Below are 20,023 nucleotides of genomic sequence, written 5' to 3' on the forward strand. Positions count from 1 at the left end.
GCACAGAGTGATCCTGGGTTGGGAGCACAGAGTGATCCTGGGCTGGGAGCAGAGTGATCCTGGGCAGGGAGCACAGAGTGATCCTGGGCTGGGAGCAGAGTGATCCTGGGCAGGGAGCACAGAGTGATCCTGGGCTGGGAGCAGAGTGATCCTGGGCTGGGAGCACAGAGTGATCCTGGGCTGGGAGCACAGAGTGATCCTGGGCTGGGAGCACAGAGTGATCCTGGGCAGGGAGCACAGAGTGATCCTGGGCAGGGAGCACAGAGTGATCCTGGGTTGGGAGCAGAGTGTGATCCTGGGCTGGGAGCAGAGTGATCCTGGGCTGGGAGCACAGAGTGATCCTGGGCAGGGAGCACAGAGTGATCCTGGGCTGGGAGCACAGAGTGATCCTGGGTTGGGAGCAGAGTGTGATCCTGGGCTGGGAGCACAGAGTGATCCTGGGCCGGGAGCACAGAGTGATCCTGGGCTGGGAGCACAGAGTGATCCTGGGCTGGGAGCAGTGTCATCCTGGGCTGGGAGCACAGAGTGATCCTGGGCTGGGAGCACAGAGTGATCCTGGGCTGGGAGCACAGAGTGATCCTGGGCCGGCAGCACAGAGTGATCCTGGGCTGGGAGCACAGAGTGATCCCGGGCTGGGAGCACAGAGTGATCCTGGGCTGGGAGCACAGGGTCATCCTGGGCTGGGAGCAGTGTGATTCCAGCTGCTGGGATCAGAGGAATGTGATCCTGGGCCGGGATCAGAGGAATGTGATCCTGGCCGCTGTGCCCGGGTCAGGAGCTCACAGACCTCGTTAATCCTGGGCTGGGGCCAGCAGGGACCCGGGGAAGTGCTGCAGTGAGGCAGTGAGGAATAAATTTATAAGGATTAAAAATACGTTATAATACCTATAATACTTTATATAATTTATCATTTAAAAGTAATTAATTAATATTATTTATATAAACAAAATATAATAATCTTTATAATACTTAAAATATTTCATATAATTATTTGTTATTAACATAATTAATAAATATTTTTATAAATAAAATATAATAATCTTTTTAATACTTATAAGAATTTATATGTAATTATAGATAATGATACTAATTAATTAATTAATTAATATTCCTTATATATATTTAATATAATATTCTTTATTATGCTAATATACTTTATAATACTCATTACACTTTCTATATAATAATCTATCTTAAATTATTATTTATTTTATAAATATATATTGTTGTATAGAAATAAAGTATTCTTTATAATACTTATAATACTGCCGATATAATAATATATGTTAATTAATTAATAATATCTTTTATAAAGATCAATCACAGAGAACCCTCAGGACCTGCACAGCCCCTCCACCACCTCCAAAAACTCTGGAAAACAGCTCGGATTTGCTCCCAGAGCTACTCCAGAGCGGGGAATAAAGCATTTATTAGAGCAGAGAGACTTGAGGAGTGTCAGGAGGGGAGCACAGGTGCCAGCACAGCCACACTCACACCCTGCTCCCCAGCCCCAGAGACGCCTCCAAGCAAAGCCGGCACATCCCTGGCCCTGTTTTCCATTTTTAGGAGCTTGTCAGAGATGGCACTCCCTCTCCACGCAGATGTCGAGAAATTAGAGGGAATTCAGAGAGAGGCAGCAAAAAAAAAAGAAAAAATGATTAAAGGAGATGGAGGGCCTGATTTTGGAGGGAAAAGAAATCAGTGGAGTTATTTATAACCCTGCCTGCACCGGGGTGGGAGCAGGAATTTTTGAAAAGTGCCTGGATAGCTGGGATATAAGGGGGGAAAAAAGGGAAAAGGGGCAAAGCAACCTCCGGAGGGTGCTCGGAGAGAAGCTGTAAATCCTGAGTGATGGCATGAAATGCCATCCAAAAAAAAGCCTTTTCTGGGGGAAGCATCGGCGGCTCCAGGGGACAGTTGTTGATCCAGAGGGGGAAAAAGGGCCCTGATCAAAATGTGTGAAGGGATGGAGGAGGCGGCTGCAGAGCCGACCCCCCCGCTTCCCCCTCTGCTCCCGGTATTTATTTACATCCAGCATTTTACGCAAAACGTGGGGGTGGGCGTGGAAATGTTCTCCTTTTTTGGTTTTTTGGTTTTTTGGGTTTGTGTTTTTTTTCTTTTTTCACCCCCAAAGCAAATGGGTTTGGTTAAAAAAAAACAAAAACAACGACAACCAAAAAAAAAAAACCCACCAAAAAAACAACCAAACCAGCTTTTAAATTCAACCCTGGAGGCTGGTGGGAGACGCACGGAGAGGCTGCTGGGATGGGGTGGGAAATGGGATGGAGGGAACAAATCCTGCTTCCCAATTCCCTGGGCCATCCCCAGGCTGAGGAGCAGCTCGGGGAGGTGTCGGAAAATCCCCCATTCCCCAGCCAGCCCCAAGCTCTGCCGGCAGCTCCTCCCTCCCGGCCCAAAAAAAAAGGCTTCAGGAGGGATCGGTGGGGAGGGAATTTGGGGTTTTCCTCGGCGGCAGGAGCTGCCTAACGGGGTCCCGCTGTGTGCTGTTGCCTTGCAGGACCTCTCACTCCAGGGCCAAGGCGGAGGCGGCCGTGACGGCGGCGCAGAAAGCTCAGGAGGAAGCGAGGATCGCCAGGATCACTGCCAAAGAGTTCTCGCCTTCCTTCCAGCACAGGGAGAACGGTCAGTCCCGCACCCGCCCCTCAGAGCCCTGCACACACCCCAAAACCCCCCGCAAAAATCCCCCAAATCCCCCCAGAAATCCCCAAAATCCCCCCGCAACTCCCCTGGCTGGAGGCTCAGCCTGTGCCCGCAGCTCCCCATCCCACTCGGAGTGGGAAAGCTCCAGGGAATATCAGGTTTGGGGAGATTTAGGGCAGGGCTGTCAATATCCAACAATTCCACCTCGTTCCGTGATTTTTTCCTGGTATTTCTTCTTTTCCCCCAATTTTTTTGTTGGTAGCCCTTGATGGTTGAACTGAAGGAGCCCGGCAAGGGCTCTGGGTGCAAACACAGATGATCCCAGAGGTCAGCACTGACTTTACACCCGTGGTTTGTGCAGGTTCTGTTTTCTTTGGAAACTTTGGACCCAGCGGGACCTGACCCTTCCCTCAGCCATGCAAATCAGTCACTGGGAAAATCCACATTTGGGCTTGGCCTGGTGGCAAACCTTTCCTTTCCTTTCCTTTCCTTTCCTTTCCTTTCCTTTCCTTTCCTTTCCTTTCCTTTCCTTTCCTTTCCTTTCCTTTCCTTTCCTTTCCTTTCCTTTCCTTTCCTTTCCTTTCCTTTCCTTTCCTTTCCTTTCCTTTCCTTTCCTTTCCTTTCCTTTCCTTTCCTTTCCTTTCCTTTCCTTTCCTTTCCCTTCCTTTCCCTTCCTTTCCCTTCCTTTCCCTTCCTTTCCCTTCCTTTCCCTTCCTTTCCCTTCCTTTCCCTTCCTTTCCCTTCCTTTCCCTTCCTTTCCCTTCCTTTCCCTTCCTTTCCCTCCCCTCCCCTCCCCTCCCCTCCCCTCCCCTCCCCTCCCCTCCCCTCCCCTCCCCTCCCCTCCCCTCATTTTCACGGTTTTTTGTTGTTTTGTCCTCGGGGAGGACGGAGCCGAAGCCAAGCCAGGCTCGGGCCGGGGTCTGCAGCCGAGTGGGAGCGGGAAGCTCCAAGCCCCCCCCAGCAATAATTAACATCATAATTAATGTGCGGCTGGGTTTACTGAGAAGTTTCCCAGCACCGAGGCCCCCTCAGGGCTGTCATTATTCTTTCTCCCGGCTCTAAGCGAGGATTACTCAGCGGCTGTAATTGCTCCAGGGGCTGCTGCCGGTGACTCAGGGCTGCTCCCGAGCTCGGGGACAAGGGGCCGTGGGCTCTGCCGCTGCAGCAGCCCGGCCCGGTGCTCACCTCGCCGAGATGGGGCAGCCGAGGGCATCCCGTGGCTCAGCACCACGGGCTTTGGGGCTGCTGCAGCCTGAGCAGGGCACGGCCCCAGCCAGGAGCATTCCGGGATGGCCGAGCACCCCCTGCATCCCCCCGGCATCTCCCGCCTGCTGGAGGAGGCTCAGCCTTGTTCCAAACCCCTCTCATTCCCTCCCATCCCATCCCATCCCATCCCATCCCATCCCATCCCATCCCATCCCATCCCATCCCATCCCATCCCATCCCATCCCATCCCATCCCATTCCCATCCCATCCCATCCCATCCCATCCCATCCCATCCCATCCCATCCCATCCCATCCCATCCCATCAATCCCATCCCATCCCATCCCATCCCATGGATCCCATCCCATCCCCTCCCTCCTCCTGCCCAGGCCCGGTTTAGGCACAGCAGATCTGAGCTCTCTCGCAGGGCTGTGTTCTCCCAGGGGCTTCTCCAGCCCTGAGATGTTCCTCCTCTCCATTTCCTCCCGCCAGGAGACTTCGCTGGTTTAAATCACCTCTTGGAAAGATATTTTTAGGCGATACATTTTTTACCACCTCCCGGCCGGGGCCGTGGCGCTTTCCCTCGTGCCGGGGTTTGTGTGCTCAGAGCTCCGTGCCAGCCGCGAGAGGGGAAGGGAGGGGAGGGCGGCTCCACTTAGAGCACATTAAAAATCAAACACTGCATCCCAGATGTGCCCGGAGCCTCCCGGGCAGAGAACGGGTGTGAGAGGCTGTGTCACACCTGGACCCCGCGGGTCAGGCCGGGAACAGCCCCGGGAACAGCCCCGGGAACAGCCCTGGGGTGAGGCTGGATGGGGATGGGGGAGCTGCCCCCACAGCCCCCGGCATTGCAGGGGCTCTGCGTGCCCACCTGGCACAGGATCCTGGGTGCTGGGTGTCCCCCTTATACAGGATCCTGGGTGCTGGGTGTCCCCCTTACACAGGATCCTGGGTGCTGGGTGTCCCCCTAAAACAGGATCCTGGGTGCTGGGTGTCCCCCTTATACAGGATCCTGGGTGCTGGGTGTCCCCCTTACACAGGATCCTGGGTGCTGGGTGTCCCCCCTTACACAGGATCCTGGGTGCTGGGTGTCCCGCCCTTATACAGGATCCTGGGTGCTGGGTGTCCCCCTTATACAGGATCCTGGGTGCTGGGTGTCCCCCTTATACAGGATCCTGGGTGTGATCCGTTTCAGAATTGTGGGTGCTGGATGTGCCTCTCTTTCACAGGATCCTGGGTGCTGGATGTGCCCTCCTCATCCAGGATCCCGGGTGCTGCAGGTCCCCAGTGCCACCCACGGGTGCTGCGGTGGGCGCTGAGTGCCACCCACCCCCTGGGTGCTGGCTGTGCTCCCTTTCCCGGGGATCCTGGGTGCTGGATGTGTTCCTGGCAGGGTGGTGGGTGTGGGTACCACCCACCCGGCACAGCGAGTGCCGGGGGTGCTGGGTGGGCTTTGTGGGTGCTGTGGGACTCCACGGGGGGGTCCGTGCCCACCTCGGCACCAGCCCTGGGCATCCCTGGGCAGCTGCAGCTCCTGGAAGGTAAAGAATTTTTACCAGGGAAAACAAGAACATCCCAGATTCCTATCCTGCATCGCCACGGGGGTCTCCAGGTGCCCGTGGTGGTTGCTCATCCCAATTCCTGGTCACAGCAGGATCAGCCCATGGGTTGGGTGGTGCTGGAGAGCTGAGTGTCCCCCCCCGCCCCCCCGCGGTGACAGCAGCACAGCAGAGCCACAGGCCGGAGCTTGGCTCCGCTCCCAAATCCCAAAAGTGGCTCCTCAGGGCGGCACAGGTTGGCCTTTGAAGCCCGGGAGGCCGGGCTGGGGCTGCCTCCATGCTGCTGGAAAATCCAGATTTGGTGCTCCGCATCCTCCTTCGCGCTCTCCCAGCCGTTCTTCCAGGAACACCACGTGCTCCCGGGGCTAATTTTAGCTGCTGGGGATAATTGTTGCACATCCTCGGGTGCCGAGAGCCGGCCCCCGGCGCCTCCGCGGAGTTCCTGCGCAAGGAGACGCCTCCATCCCTGCGGGGCTGGGGGCAGCTGGGCCTCAGCATCCCCTCGGCTCCTCCAGTCCTGCTCCTCCCAGAGCCCCAGCCCTGAGGGAATAAACCCAGGGAAAGGTGGCTGGGGAGGATTTGGGATGAGGGGCTTCAATAATATCTCCCCTGGTGTGGCTGTGGGGGAGCGGCCGCGCTGGGATTTTCCCCTCTCTGGGGCTCTGGGAGCAGCAGCAGTGGGTGCAGCCAGGCTGGGGCTGGTTGTGGGGCTGGAGATCAGCTCTGGAGGCTTTGGAGCTGGTGGGAAACTTGCAAATCCTTGGAACTCCAGCAAAATCCCTGAGCTGGGGGAAATAAAGCCCCAAAACCAGGGACACGCCAAACCTTGGGTGAGCCCACAGGCGGCTTTCCACCTTTCTCACATGAAATCATTTATTCCCTCCGTGCCTCAGCTTCCCATTTAGGATCTTGGAAGGTGGCTGGGACAGGCATGAGTGGAAAACAGCCCCCCAACATTTTGTCTTTTATCCCAGAGACAGATATTCTGCAGGAAAACAGAGGGGTGAGCTCCACCTTTCTCCTTCTCAGCAATTTCCCACCCGAACCAGGACTGCTCGGGGGCCCAGGATAAAACCCTGGAGATTCAGTCTCCCACATACAAACGGGGAAAATGAACTGGACTACGTGAGCATTGTCCCAAAAACTCAAGTCATTAGGAGACCATTTCCCATAAATTGCTTGGGTGGATTTCTGAGCAGTTTTGTCTACTTCCCTCCCTGCCAGTGCTTCAGTGGGGATTCCAGCATTCCCTGTGTGTGAAGGGTGAGGGCACATCCCAGCAGCTCCGCAAAAAAGATTCAGGAGAGAAAATCACTCAGCAGAAGAGGAGAAACCCGAGCAGGCGCTCCCGAGTGTTTCTTTTTGAAATGTGCCATGAAAATCGAGCTCTCCCTTCTCAAGGCTCGTTTCTTGTCTTGCCATAGCAATCGCAATTAGATGCATTTCAGGGGCATTAGGCACTTAATATATTTATCAAATTATTCCCCTAATTTAGCATGGCTTCAGCTGGGAACGACTGCAGAGGGGAAAAGGAGAATTAACCACTATTAGCTCGCTTGAAATCGTTCGGTGTTTCATCAGTGGTGAACACGTTGGAGGTTTTTGCTGCGTGCTCCTCCAGCAGCAGAAGACATTCAGCCCTTCCTGAAGTGCCCATCCCCAGCCTGGGAAGTCTCTGAGTTGAAGGAATGAGGAGCCCCCAGAGGGGTGAGGAGGGTGAGGAGGGTGCTGGCCTTCAGGTGGACCTGAAGGGGTCCACAGCCAGCCCTGTCCTTCCATCCCATGCTGGGGCTGAGCAGGGAAATCTCCACGTCCTGCTGGGCTGTGCAGGGCAGGAAAGCTCTGGGATATAAAGTTCGTGGGGGTTTTATTGCACACCTGCCCAGGTGTGGCTGTTCCCTTCCTGCACCTGGCAGGTGAAAACTGAGGAGGTTCCCATCCAGGAGGGAGGTGAGAGTGGTCCCAGTGACACCCGGGGTGATCCCAGTGTCACCCAGAACACCCAGGGTTGTCCCACTGTCACCCAGGGTGGTCCCAGTGTCACCCAGGGTGGTCCCAGTGTCACCCAGGGGGATGTCAGTGTCACCCAGCACACACAAACACTGAGCACAGGGTGTGCCACCAGCCAGGTCACGGATTTCCCTTCCCGTGCTTCCAGACTGGGAAGTGATAGGAAAAGTGTGGTCAGATGGATCCCAAAAACCCCTCAGGACCTCCTCCCAGCAGCTCTGCACGGTTGCTGGCTTCTCCACACCTCTGGGGTTGGAAAACCATTCCTGTGCTGGCCAGGGCTCAGGGCAGGTTTGGTGTCACACCGGCGCTGCCAGCAGCTGTGACGCCGCTGTCCCAACCCCACCACCCAACCCTCTGCTCCCTGTCCCGGGCCGCGAGAAACCCGCGCGGGGTCGGCGGAGGAGGAAACATCCATAAACCAGAAATAATCCCGTTGCCTTTCCTCTCTTCCCTCCTCTTCCTCTCCGCGCCCGCCCCCGAAGGGCTGGAATGCCAGCGGCCGAAGCGGCAGAACTCGAGCGACGACATCGAGGTCCTGTCCACCGGCACCCCCCTGCAGCAAGAGAGCCCCGAGCTGTACCGCAAAGGGACCACCCCGTCCGACCTGACCCCCGACGACAGCCCGCTGCAGAGCTTCCCCGCCAGCCCCTGCTCCACGCCGCCCCTCGGCCCCTCCTGCAGGAACAAGAGCGCCCACTTCTCCAGGCAGGTCTCGGTGGACGAAGAGAGGGGCGGCGAGATCCAGATGTTGCTGGAGGGGCGCGGCGGGGACTACCTGCGCCCCAACAGCTGGAGCGAAGAGAAGGTGGGCGGGAGCCGCGCCGGGAGGAGCGGGACGATGCGCAGCGGGCAGCTGGGCTCCACCGCCGGCCCCGAAGATTACCGAGGTCGGAGCGGGGGACACAAACATTCGGCCTCCAACCACAAGCCGAGAGAGAGGTGGACAGATTCCCCAGCCACGGTTTCATGGACTTCCCACCACAGGTCCCACAACCACAGCTCAGGGAGCTCCAAGCTGCTTGAGCTGGACGAGGAGAAGATGAGCAATTACGAGATGGAGATGAAGCCCCTCATGAGGATGGATTCTTATATGCAAGAGATTCACACCCAAAAAAGACACTACAGCAAAGGGGGAGGCTGCAGGAGCGGGGCTGACGAGCACCGCGGGGAAGAGCGGGGCTTCGGGGTTCAGAGACTGAGGTCTAAGTCCCAGAACAAAGAGAATTTCAGGCCAGCTTCCTCTGCCGAGCCCACGGTGCAGAAACTGGAAAACCTGAGATTCGGGGACAAAGCTGAACCTCGGCTACTGAGGTGGGACTTAACCTTCTCCCCGCCACAGAAATCTTTACCTGTTGCACTAGAATCTGAAGAGGACAGTGGGGATGCGCTCAAATCCAGTACGGTGAGTGAGGGGAATCGTTGTGGGGTTCCGGCTGGGAAGCCTGGGGCTCTTGTGGGGGCCGAGCAGGATGGGAGGGAAATTTGGGAAATGTGAATTCTCATCGGTTTGTACCTCGAATCCGCTCTCCTCCCTCCTCCCACCCTGCTGGACCTTGGTGTGCGGTGTTCCCTGCATGCCGTGGTGGGAGCAGCAGGATTTTTCCCTGGAGGATGTGAGCAGCAAGCTGGAGTTTTGCAGCCCAGCAATAAAAATCCATTTCTGCTGGGAATTTGGTGGGAAAGCTGCAGGAGCAGGCAAGGCTTTGGTGATGCTTCCTTGGGTTATGGTTATGGCCACAGAGCTTCCTGCTGGTCCAGGACAACCCCTTGTGAGACATTGGCTCCTTATTTTGGGGGAGACGAGGATGCTTTGGGCATGAAGTGCCTGCTGGGAAGGGCTGGAGGTGCTCAGGAGAGAAGACAGAGCGATCTCAAAAGCTGCTGCAAAGCGGAAGGGAATGATCTGTTCTCCACGACCAGAATTAATGGGTTTGAAGTCAAGAAGGGTGAGCCATTAACCATCACTAATGAGGTGAGGGCTGCAATGAATTGCCTGGAGGGGTCTAAGGTTGGACATCGCCAGCTCAGACAGGACCTGGACAGAGCTGAACCTCCTCGGGAAAAGCTGAGCTGGGCGGGTTTGGGGGGTTTTTTTGCAGCCTTGTTTTTTTGAGGATTCCTGGATTTCCCATTAGAAGCTTCCTCACTTGTTGTCCCCGTTGGTTTGGCACTGGCAGGAGAAGTGGTGGGGTCTGCTGGGAGCACTGGGGAAGCCACCACTGCCCCAAACTGTCCCTGGTCAGTGCCAACCACAGGGCAGGGCTGCAGGTGTCCCACGAGGATGCCCCAGACCTACCTAGGGGAAAAGGAAAACCTATCACGCTCAGGAGGTGACATTTCAGCAAGAAAGGAGCTGAATCTCCCTGCCAGGGGAGCCCAGGATGGTGCCTGGTCACGAAACTGAAATGAATTTGTCAGTCAGGCTGAAAATTCGGGCAAGAGGCATCGAGGTGTGGTGACATTTGCCAAGGCTGCAGCAGCTCTGCTCCTCCAGCACCTGCCAGCAGGGCTGGGCTGGAGAGAGAGGAGGGAACAGCCTGGGGTGCAGGAAGGATGGATCTGCCCCAGCCTCCCTGCTGATAAATCCCCCCAGAGCAGCCTGGGGAGCAGGAAGGATAGATCTGCCCCAGTCTCCCCGCTGATAAATCCCCCCAGCAGCCCTGGAGCTCTCTCCCTCCCTGTCCACGGGCTCAGGCTCGGCAGTTCCCACCCAGCACCGAGGGGGAGCTGAGCACGGGGGTTCCACAGGACACATCCTGCAGCCCTGGCCCAGCAGAGCCGTGCAGGCTGTCCTTGCCTGCCTGGGAAGCACAGGAGACATGACAGGCAGCATGAGGAGCCTGACAGGCTCCCAGAGGGGAAGAGCAGCAGCAGTAATTGCACAGACACCAACCCTGGGAAGGCCGTGGTACACGCAGATGTTCCAGCACCTTTGACAACACGACCTGGGGACACAGGGCCCACAGGAGGGATGAAATCACAGTTTCTCCTCGCTGAGAGCCACGAGATTTTGGGGAGATCTCTGTCACGAGCAGCCCCGGGCTGTCTCCCCACCCAGCCCATCAGGTGTGCTCCCACCTCGGAGCTGTCACAGCAAAGCTCCCTCCTCATGGCCGGAGGCAAAGTTCCACCAACACAGCCCTGACCATTCCCAGGGAGCCCTGGGCACTGAGGAAGGGCCCAGCCCGCCTGGAGAAGTGCACGGAAAAGCCATTAGGATGCACATCCTACTTTGGAAGTGCTGGAGCTGCGGAGCAGCATGTTCAGTTTTCTCACATTCATAACCGAGGGTGGAACAGATGGCGAAGGTTTGGGAGGAAGCTAATGTAATACAGAGGAAGAGATAATATGTGGATTTAAATAACCCACAATGCCAGCAACAATTTGTTCTAGCAGGAATTGCACGGTGCTAGCAGGGTTTTGTTCCAGTGGCCTGGCAGGGAGGGGGTGGCTGGGCAGGAGCAGGGGAAGGTGAACGGGAGGACTGGGAGGTGCAGGGATTTGTGCTCCAACCTCCTGCCCAAATCTGTGACCTCACCTGCACCTGCCATCAGAAGAGTTTCAGACCTCAGGGAGTGTGGTGAATCCCTGAGGAAGAGGAGGGGAAGGTTAAGGGGGAAGGATTTATCCCACTGACCCCACATCCATCTTCCTGTGCTCAGCAGCACAGGACATTCACACGCCCCACCCTGCAAACCCCCCACGCCTGCATCCTGCTGGAGCTCCGCATCCCCCCACAGCAAATCAAGGCTCCCCAATCCCCAAAAAAGCCCGATTTCCCACTCTGGCTTGAAATCCCCTTTCCCTGTGGCCTGGCAGGGTGTAAGCTCCAGGGCAAGACAGCTGTGGGCAGGAGTGTGAGAGCCCACAGCGCTCCAGCCTGCTCACTGCCCCTTCCCTGCATCCCAAAAAGCTGCTCCCTCAAAAGGAGGGGCTCAGAGGGCAGCTCCCACCTCCCTCCACCTGGGCTCCCTCAGAAAGGTGCTGCCAAGGAGCAGCAAGGATGCTGGGAGCTGAGCACGCCTATTTTTTGCCCTACCTGAGGTCTCCCTGAGCAGGAGCGAGGTCACCCTCACAGCTTAGCTCGTTTTAAAAATAATCTGCCCTAAACCAGCTCTGCACAAGCCATCCACGAGCCCCAGGGCTTGGCTCTGTGGGCAGCACACCTCTGGTAGGGCTGGAACACGCTCCAAAAAAAAAAAAATCACCGCTCTTGATTCCTGCCTGAAAAAACAAGCTGGGAGCCACGGGGTAAAAAAAAACCCAAACCAATCCAAGCTTTTCCAAAGTGTGCACAGGCAGGGATGCAGACTCCACAGAGGAGTTGTAGGTTGCTGTAGGAGCTGCAGTAACTTTGTTCCCCTCTGTCACTTTTCCCTAGTCCTGTAAAAGAAGCTCCCAGAACCACCCTCCCCTTTGGTTGGGGCTGCACATCAGGAATTGAAAACTCCTCTCATAAAGGTCATTCCTTGAGGCCACGGCTCAGTAACGTCGGTGAAATTCAGCACTGCTTGGTGCTGCCTCTCGGCGGATTTGGGGGTTTCGGGGTCACTGAGCCACACAAATGCTTTAAAAACGACATTTAAGGCCACCCGATGTCTCCGTGGGCGCTGACCCCAGCAGCCACAGGACAAACTCCCAGCCACTGTCAGCGTTGGGGCAGAGGAGAACTGGAGCCGGGAGCGGTACCGGTGTCGTGGGATTAAGGGATTTATAGGAACGTCACCACTTCCTTCCCGGCCTTAAAGGCCCACGAGGCACAAAGCCTGTGCCTGGATGCTTCACAGCTTCCCGGAGCCTTTGAGGGGAACTAAAACGGGAGAGGAAAAAAGGAATTGTTGAGAGACTGGAAAGGGAAAGAAGCCTTTTATCCACGGGCACAACCCACAGCCCACGGCGGGGCTGGGGAGAAAAGGAAGGGAACACATCTCCTCTCCTGCAGGTGCTGGAGGAGAAGCGCTTTGGGCACTTTAGGAGCAGCTCAGCGGGAAGAGCCGGGGCTCAGGCACCACCGGAGCCCGATCCATCCTCCTGTCCTGATTTAGCGATCACCAACACGCTCGGGGAGCCTTCCAGGGACGCGCCGTGGTCTCGCTGAGGGCACCCTGGGGCTGCGAGGAGGATCGAGGGTCGCTTCTGTCCCATCGCATCCCCACGGGCAGCGCCTCAAACCAGCCCGGCCACCGCCGGCATGTCCCCGCACGGCGCCGGAATGCAAATCCCGGCCCAAACGTAAAAAAAAATTCCCGGGGAAAGAGCGGCAGGAGAGGCTTTAAAGGCGTCTGTAAAGGCATCTCCGGGCTGAGGGATCTCCGAGATCCCCCCCTGTCCCCGGCGGGGAGGGATCCCGGCAGCGCAGCCTCTCCTTCCCTCCCTCCCTCCTCCGGCAGCGGGGATTTGCCAGCAAGATATTCCAGGCAGGTTTCGCTGTCGCTGGGGAAAGGCAGGAGCTGGCAGCCAATGTGCGGGCGGAGCAGGGATGTGCCGAGCTGCCGGAGCCGGGGATGAGGCCAGGGGGCCCGGGGAACGGGGAACGGAGCCGGCACCTCCCCGCTGGATTCTCCCTTTGCCAGCGCTGTCGGGTTATTCCTGAAGGGATTCGTCTCCAGGTGGAGATGAAATTCTCTTCCTTTTTTTTTTTTTTTTTATGTTTACGATCTTTAGCCCTAAAGGTGGTAAAATGAGTTCAAAATCAAACCTGGGTGTTTTCTCCGCTCTGTTCGGGATGCGGAGCTTCTCTCCGTGCATGGAGATGTTCCCATTTGGCTGCTTTGGGATGAGGCTGCTGGGAAAGGGATCTGGGGACTCGTTCAGAATTAACCTCCCTGGGATTAAACCCCCCCGATTTATCCCCTCCAGCTTCGGGTTTTCCCGTTTATTATTTTCCTCACCTGGAGCCATCGCCAGGTCTCCCAACACAACCATCCCTGGGTTTTCCTCATTCCTCTCATCTCCACCAATCAGACTCCCCCCCAGTCCCAGCTGGCAGCTGCGTGTCCAGACAAGCAGGAGCCATCATTTCATGGGAATAAGGAAGAGGAGCCCTGGAATGAGGCAGGGCTGAGCATTGCTGCAAGGGTTTGTCTCTTCTTAAGACAAATAATCATCACAAACTGTTCCTCCTCTAATCCCTGTCGTGTTCAGACAACCTGAGGTAAATAATCTTCAGAGAGAAATGGGATGTTGGACTCGACAGGGTCCTTTTCAAAGCCTTTTCATCTCCAGGGCCTTTGATGTACCTGGGAGCACCTTCCTGGCTCTGCTCCTCTCATCTGGACGTGGGGGTTGAGCCCAACTCCACCTCTTAGCTTGGAAAACTTGGGGCCAAACGCCAGCTTTGGACTGCGTTGGAACCAAAATTTGACTGCTGGTTTCAAAATAAAAATCTTAAAATTAGAGCTCCAAACATCCCTAAACAAACACACAGAGTCCCAGCACCTGGAAGGTGAGGATTGAAGCAGGAGTGACAAGCCAGTTTTTTAAGAGGCTAAAGGATCTCTAAGAGGGTGACCTCTCGTTTTTTGTATCCTTTTCCCCCCTCAAAAGCAGGTTTTTCCATCCCACCCAACTCACTTTCACTCACAGGAGCACTTTCAGCATCTCCTGGGCCCCCTTCCTGGAGCCACGGGAGCTGCTGCAATCCGCTGGAGAAAGCCAAGGGACTCCCTGATGTTTCCTTTGCTAAATGCTCCTTAACCATTTCACCGAGCCAGTTCCTGGCAATGATGCGACAATTCAGCACAAATGTCACCGAGCTGCTAAGTTTGCAGCCCTTTCTGCAGTGCTGAGGCTGGAAAATGGTGCATATCTATTTTTTTTTGTTGTTTTTTTGGGGGTTTTTTTGGGTTTTTTTGCTGATCCAAGTCCTTAGTAATTACACTTAATAGATCCCGGAGGGATTCCTAGGTAACCTGCACTCTGGTTTCCATGGCAGAGAGGCAGAGCTTGTACCCTGTGATAACAGATAATAATGGATTGCTAATGCTTAAATTAATTATGCCACAATTGCATTTGTAAACCAGCTGTCCGTCGTATTCCCAGGAAAACTCCGGAGTTGCTACACAACAGTTCCAGGATCAAAACAAACAAGGCAGAGGGGCAGGAATTACTCTACAGCTCCAATTACTGTTATTACTCCTGTGCCATAACCGTGGTTTATTCCTAGTTTAGTGGTTTCCATGGGTTTAAGGTCTAAGTTTCTGTTCTTCAAGCTTGGAAGCAAAGCTTTAAAATCCTCGGGGATCCAACTTGTTACTAGAGAAGGATCCTTTTGCCCAGCTGATATTGGTGCAGATTCCCATCCTTGGCAGATGTTTTCCTTTTCCTGTGAAGGACTCCAGGGATCTTATTGTAAAAAAAAAATTAAAAGAAGTCTCCAGGAGACGCCTGCCTGGGTCAGGGGGTTGGAATGAGAGGATCCTTAAGGATCCCCAAGGAACTGGGGTTGGAAGGGACCTTAAGGATCCTCTCATTCCAATTTGGGATCCTCTCATCTCCTTATCTCATCTTTGGCCTCCCGTGGATCTCCTTGATTCCACAGGAGGCCAAGGATGAGATAAGGCCCCACCAAACTATGACAGCAACAGGCAAAGCTGCGAACGAGGGGGCTGTGTCTCCTCTTTCCACAGGCTCCTGTTGGAGGCTGGAACACAGTGATAAGGGTTTAAAAGCCACTGCTTTGAAACCACTGCTGCAGCAGAAGGGAGTTCAGTGCCCTGCAGCCAGGCTGGGCCCAGCAAAGCCTCTCTGCCAAAGCTCAGCCCCAGCACTGATCCATCTCCTGCCCAGGCACAGAGCAGGAATGATGCTCAGGGCTGTCACATCTCCCACGGGAGGGGAGAAGGGCAAACTCTGAGACCTCACAAGGCAGAAATCAGGCAGACAAAAGCATCGAGGAGTGCAGCAGGATCTGTAATTGGAGCTAAACCAGAAGCTTTGGAGGGGCAAAGCTGCTGATCCAGCAGCAGCTGTCATTCCCGCCATTCCCACCTGCCCAGCCCTGGCTGGAGCAGCACGGGGAGGAGGGGGTTAAAAAGGAGGCAGAATTTGGGAGGTGTCAGCTGCCTTCGAGCTGTTTGGTTCCAAGAGCTCCCACCCCTCCCTGGTGATCCTGTTCCCAGGGTGCTGTGGCTGGGAGATGTGGGAGATCCCTGCAGTGCCAAAGGGAGGATTTTCTACCGGCCCTGCCCTGCTCAGGGGGTGCAGGATGGAAGCAGGCCCAGAGTGCTCCTGAACTTCTGTGCACAGGGATCCAGACTGCTGGATCCCCCCGTTTTTCCAGCTGAGGGCACAGCTTTGATGCCCTGTGTGGAAATCACAGAACCACGGGATCATTTGGGCTGGAAAACGCTCTGGAATTGAGTCCAAGCATTCCCCCAGCACTGCCAAGCCACCTCTGCTCCATGTCCCCACGTGCCACATCCACACAGCCCCAGGGATGGGAACCCCACCCCTGCCCTGGGTGAGGAATTATTCCCAAATATCCAACCTGAACCTCCCTGGTACAGCTCAGGGCTGATTCCTCTTGTCCTGTTGCTTTTTTTCTGGGAGAAGTGACCAGTGAAGGCCGTGCTCCCTCCCTGGACACATCCCACCAAAAGGCTGGACCTCAGGTGCATCCCAAAATGTGGGAACAGGGAACTGGAGGGAGCAGCAGCGTGAGCAGAGCAGGGGCAGCGCTGGCTGTGCTGTTTTGGCAGGGAATTCCTCCGTGGAGGAATTGGAATGGTGGCTGAGCCCTCCCTGGCCGCGGGGCCGGGGGCAGCAGCGCGTTCCGTGCCAAGGCAAACAATGACACTGATAATCGCCCGCAATCTGTCATTGTATTACCCGCAGCTCAAAAAGCCTAAAACCCAATAATCTTCTGAAATGCAGCTAATCCCTCCCAGCGCCAGCGAGGCCGGCCTTGGCACGGCCGGGCTGGGGAAGGGAAAGGGCGGCGGGCAGGGGGTGGTCGCTGCCTTTTGGAAGGTTTTTCACGGCGCAGGAGGGGAGGTTTGCCGGCAGCAGCCAGCCCTGGACGGGTACCTGGCTGCTCTCCGCAATCCCTGCCTTGGCTTGGCTGCCTTTGACCCCGTTGCTAAGCTACAAATACGCCTTTCCAGCAGGCTCCAGCATCCTCGCTTCCCACCCACTCCCGAACGCGAGCTGAATCAGGCTGCTCGGAAAAGGAACGATCCCCGGCCAGCCGCGAGCTGCTTTTCCCCGTTTCTTTTCCAGCAGCTCCGCAGAGCAGCCCAGGGAAAGCTCCCAAGCCCTGTTTCGCTCCATCCCGGCGACGTGGGGAGGGCTAGGAGGGGGGACGGGAGCCTGGGGAAAAGCGTTTGGACCATCCCAGGGCTTGGATGCAGCAGGAATAGCTGAGGATCCCAAAGACTCCCGAGAAATAGCAGCCACCCACCCGCTGCCAGCATTGCTCGCCCTGGTGCCAGCCACGCTCACACCGGGACACAGGGGAGGGACGTGCCAGGGATGAGGGGACAGGGATGGATGAAGGTGGCAGGGATGAGGGGACAGGGATGGATGAAGGTGGCAGGGATGAGGGGACAGGGATGGCTGAGGTGGCAGGGATGAGGGGACAGGGATGGCTGAGGTGCCAGGGATGAGGGGCCAGGGATGTTCTCCTGACCAGTGTCCTGCAGAAGGATGTGTTGGAGGGTTGGCTGCAGCGCCCTGTCCGTTCCCTGTGGATTGTCCCAGATGTGCTCCAGGGGGTGCAGTGGATGCTCCCAGAGGGATGGAGCCATTCCTGGGATGTTAAGCCCAGCTGGGGTGGGTGTGGGCACTGCTGCACTGGGGGTCCTGCAGTGCTGGCCAGGTAAAATCACAGAATGCTGGAATGGTTTGGGGTGGGAAGGGACCTCAAAGCTCATCCCATCCCACCACCCCTGCCATGGCAGGGACACCTCCCTCTATCCCAGGTTGCTCCAAGCCCCATCCAGCCTGGCCTTAAACACTTCCAGGTAGTTCCCAGGAGTTTCACCTGGTCCATATAAATTCAGGAAAGGTTATCAGAGCATTCCCAAAATGTTGCCTGACCATGGACCCCCGTGTGCTGATGTCCAGGGTACCTGGAAAACAACTGTGTTTATTGGGAAATGTCCTGTGGACACTTCAAATCATCCCCAAACCACTCTAAGATCCCATGTGATCTGATCTTTTGGGTTTTGTTTTTTTTCCTTTTCATTGACCACGTGATAAACAATCAATTTAAATTATGTTTTTAAGGGACATGGGATGATCCATGATCCATCAGGGGGTGCAACCAAGCTTTTGTTTGGCAGCTTAAAAAAACCCTGCAAGGCTTCCTGGGCACTTTGGGAAGTGTAAATTGGGATCTGCTCATCCCCAGAGCTGTGTGGACTCCCCAGAGCTCCCTGCAGAATTCCAAGGCTCCATCTAACTCCTGTCCTTCTCTTTCTCTTGCAGGGTTCAGCTCCCATCCTGGTAGTCATGGTGATCTTACTAAATATTGGAGTCGCCATTTTGTTTATTAACTTTTTCATCTAATTCAAGACTGTCTTGTTTGCAAAAATAACAGTTACATGTATGAATGGGGGAAAAAAACCAACAAAAAAACCAACAAAACAAAACAAACCAGAACCAAACAACAACAACAACAAAAAAAAAACAAACAAAGGGAAAAAAAAATCATAACTCGAACTGTCCTCTGACAATTTCAAAGTCTTTTCACAGAAGAACAACAAACGATCGAGTCTCACTCACAGTTTGCCTTTTTTCCTGGGTAATGTTTTTTGGATTTTAGCCAAAATTCTTTGCTTGTATAACACTATGCTGTGTGGCATGGCAAAATGCTATCAACACTCTGCCCCCCCAAACACTGGGAAGGATGAGAAGGAATCCCAACAAAAGAAAAAAAAAACAACCTCGTTTCCCTCCCCCTCAGCACCCTCCCCCCCCCCCCAAAAAAAAAATTGTCTTTGTAACAACAGCAATGAACCCCAAAATGGAGATGATGAGATGAGGGGACCATGGGGAGAGTTTGGGTGGAGTGGGGATGGGTTCTGGGATGCTCTGGGCTGAGTTTCCCAGGGAAATCCACAACAGCTTTAATGACAAACGGGAGAGAAGAGTGAAATGAGGCTTTTCACCCTTTGGAAATGGAGGAATGCTGCTGTGAGAAGGAGGAGAGAAGGAGCACAGGGAAGGAATGAACCCTGTCTGCACGGGAAAACGGGAGGACGGGCCCCATTCTGATCCTTGGTTTTAAAACCAAAAATTGGCTTTTTGCAGAATTCCTCGGGGCAGGGGGGAAATAGGGAACACGAGGTGTGAGCAGCAGCCCCAGCACAACCCTGCCTTCACTCCTCCTCCCCAGGCTGCTCCTCACCCATGGCAAGGCTGGAAAACCACCCAGAGCTACTTTGAATTGACAGCCAATTTCTCCTGGCTAAAAATTCCCCCCCACACCCCCCAAAAAAAACCCCTTGGAGGCACCTCCAGCAGCACGGATGGAGTGGCTGGTGGTGCTGTGCTGGTGAGGAGCATCCAGCCCATCCCAAAAAACGGGCACAGGGATGCAGGGCGGGGAGGGACAGGGGACAGAGGGCTCGATTCCAATCCACTGAGGATGGGACAATTAAAACAAAACCAAGCAAAAATCCGACTGTTTCTCAAAAGGCACCTGGGGAGGAGCACCTGGAGCATGTCCCAGAGAGGAGGGAGAGGGTGGTGGGTTTGTCTCTTACATCTTGCTGTGGACTGTTTCAGACATCATGCTTGGGCTCTGAGCATGTAGTATTTTGCACTTTGTAATGCAGGATGTATATTCCAGCTTCCAACATGTCCCTGTATTAAAAAAAAAGAAAAAAAAAAAAAAGAAAAAAAAAGAAAAAAAGAAGAAAAAAAAAAGAAAAAAAAGAAAATCAAACCAAACACCATTGGCAATGGCAGCCTCTAAGGATGTATTTTCTTTCTTTCTTTCTTTTTTTTTCTTTTTTTTTTTTCTTTTTTTTTCTTTATGTCACTTAATTTGTTCGTTTCTACCATCTTTGTACTATGCCTGCCTTGATTTTTGTCCCCTCCCTGTCCCCCCCCCCCCCCGGATAATCTGCATACTCATTAAAGATGCCGTGTCCCTGTTCTGAGCTGTCCTGGTCCCCGTCACACACACCGACGTGCTCTCAGCTCCAGTCCCTGCAAGCGGCTTGCCCAGATCTCCCATTCCCTCCACCACCACCACCAGCTCCCACGGCTCCTTTGGCATTCGGCAGGGCCAGGCACCAAATCCCAGCCACAGTCCCCCCTCCCTGCAGCTGCAGGAGGGTGGCAGCACCCCGGGGTGGGGGTGAGACCCTCCCAGGAGATTTTGGGGGGTGGGGAAGGAGGGAAGAGCCCCTCCTCGACATTCACGTCCAGAGTTGTTGGATCCAGCCCGGACTCGTGGACTCAAGCTTTGCTTTGCTTCTGTTTTAGCTGTTTCTCTGCTACCTTTTCAGCAGATTTCTTATTACACTGCACTGGATTGCTATATTTTTAACCAGAAATAAACTAAGGATTAGAGCATGTGCCAGTTAAATTCAGTTCTTTTCCTTACATGGTCTGATTCCCTCCTGTCGCAGTTTTT

The 20,023-nt window shown here is 54.8% G+C and overlaps 1 protein-coding gene across 1 annotated transcript in view; it reads left to right on the forward strand.

Annotated features, from left to right (window-relative positions):
• Positions 1-19,539, forward strand: part of JPH3 (junctophilin 3) — a 56,761-nt gene extending 37,222 nt beyond the window's left edge. The window contains exons 3-5 of the mRNA XM_066194740.1: positions 2,519-2,643; positions 7,920-8,839; positions 17,866-19,539. Of these exons, the coding sequence (XP_066050837.1) occupies positions 2,519-2,643; positions 7,920-8,839; positions 17,866-17,946 (1,126 nt within the window). The 3' untranslated portion in view covers positions 17,947-19,539. The remainder of the gene's footprint in view (positions 1-2,518; positions 2,644-7,919; positions 8,840-17,865) is intronic.
• The last annotated feature ends 484 nt before the right edge of the window (positions 19,540-20,023 follow it).

This window comes from Chamaea fasciata, unplaced genomic scaffold (genome assembly GCF_029207755.1).
Source record: "Chamaea fasciata isolate MVZ Bird 193981 ecotype frontalis unplaced genomic scaffold, bChaFas1.0.hap1 SCAF_12, whole genome shotgun sequence".
NCBI lineage: Eukaryota > Metazoa > Chordata > Aves > Passeriformes > Sylviidae > Chamaea > Chamaea fasciata.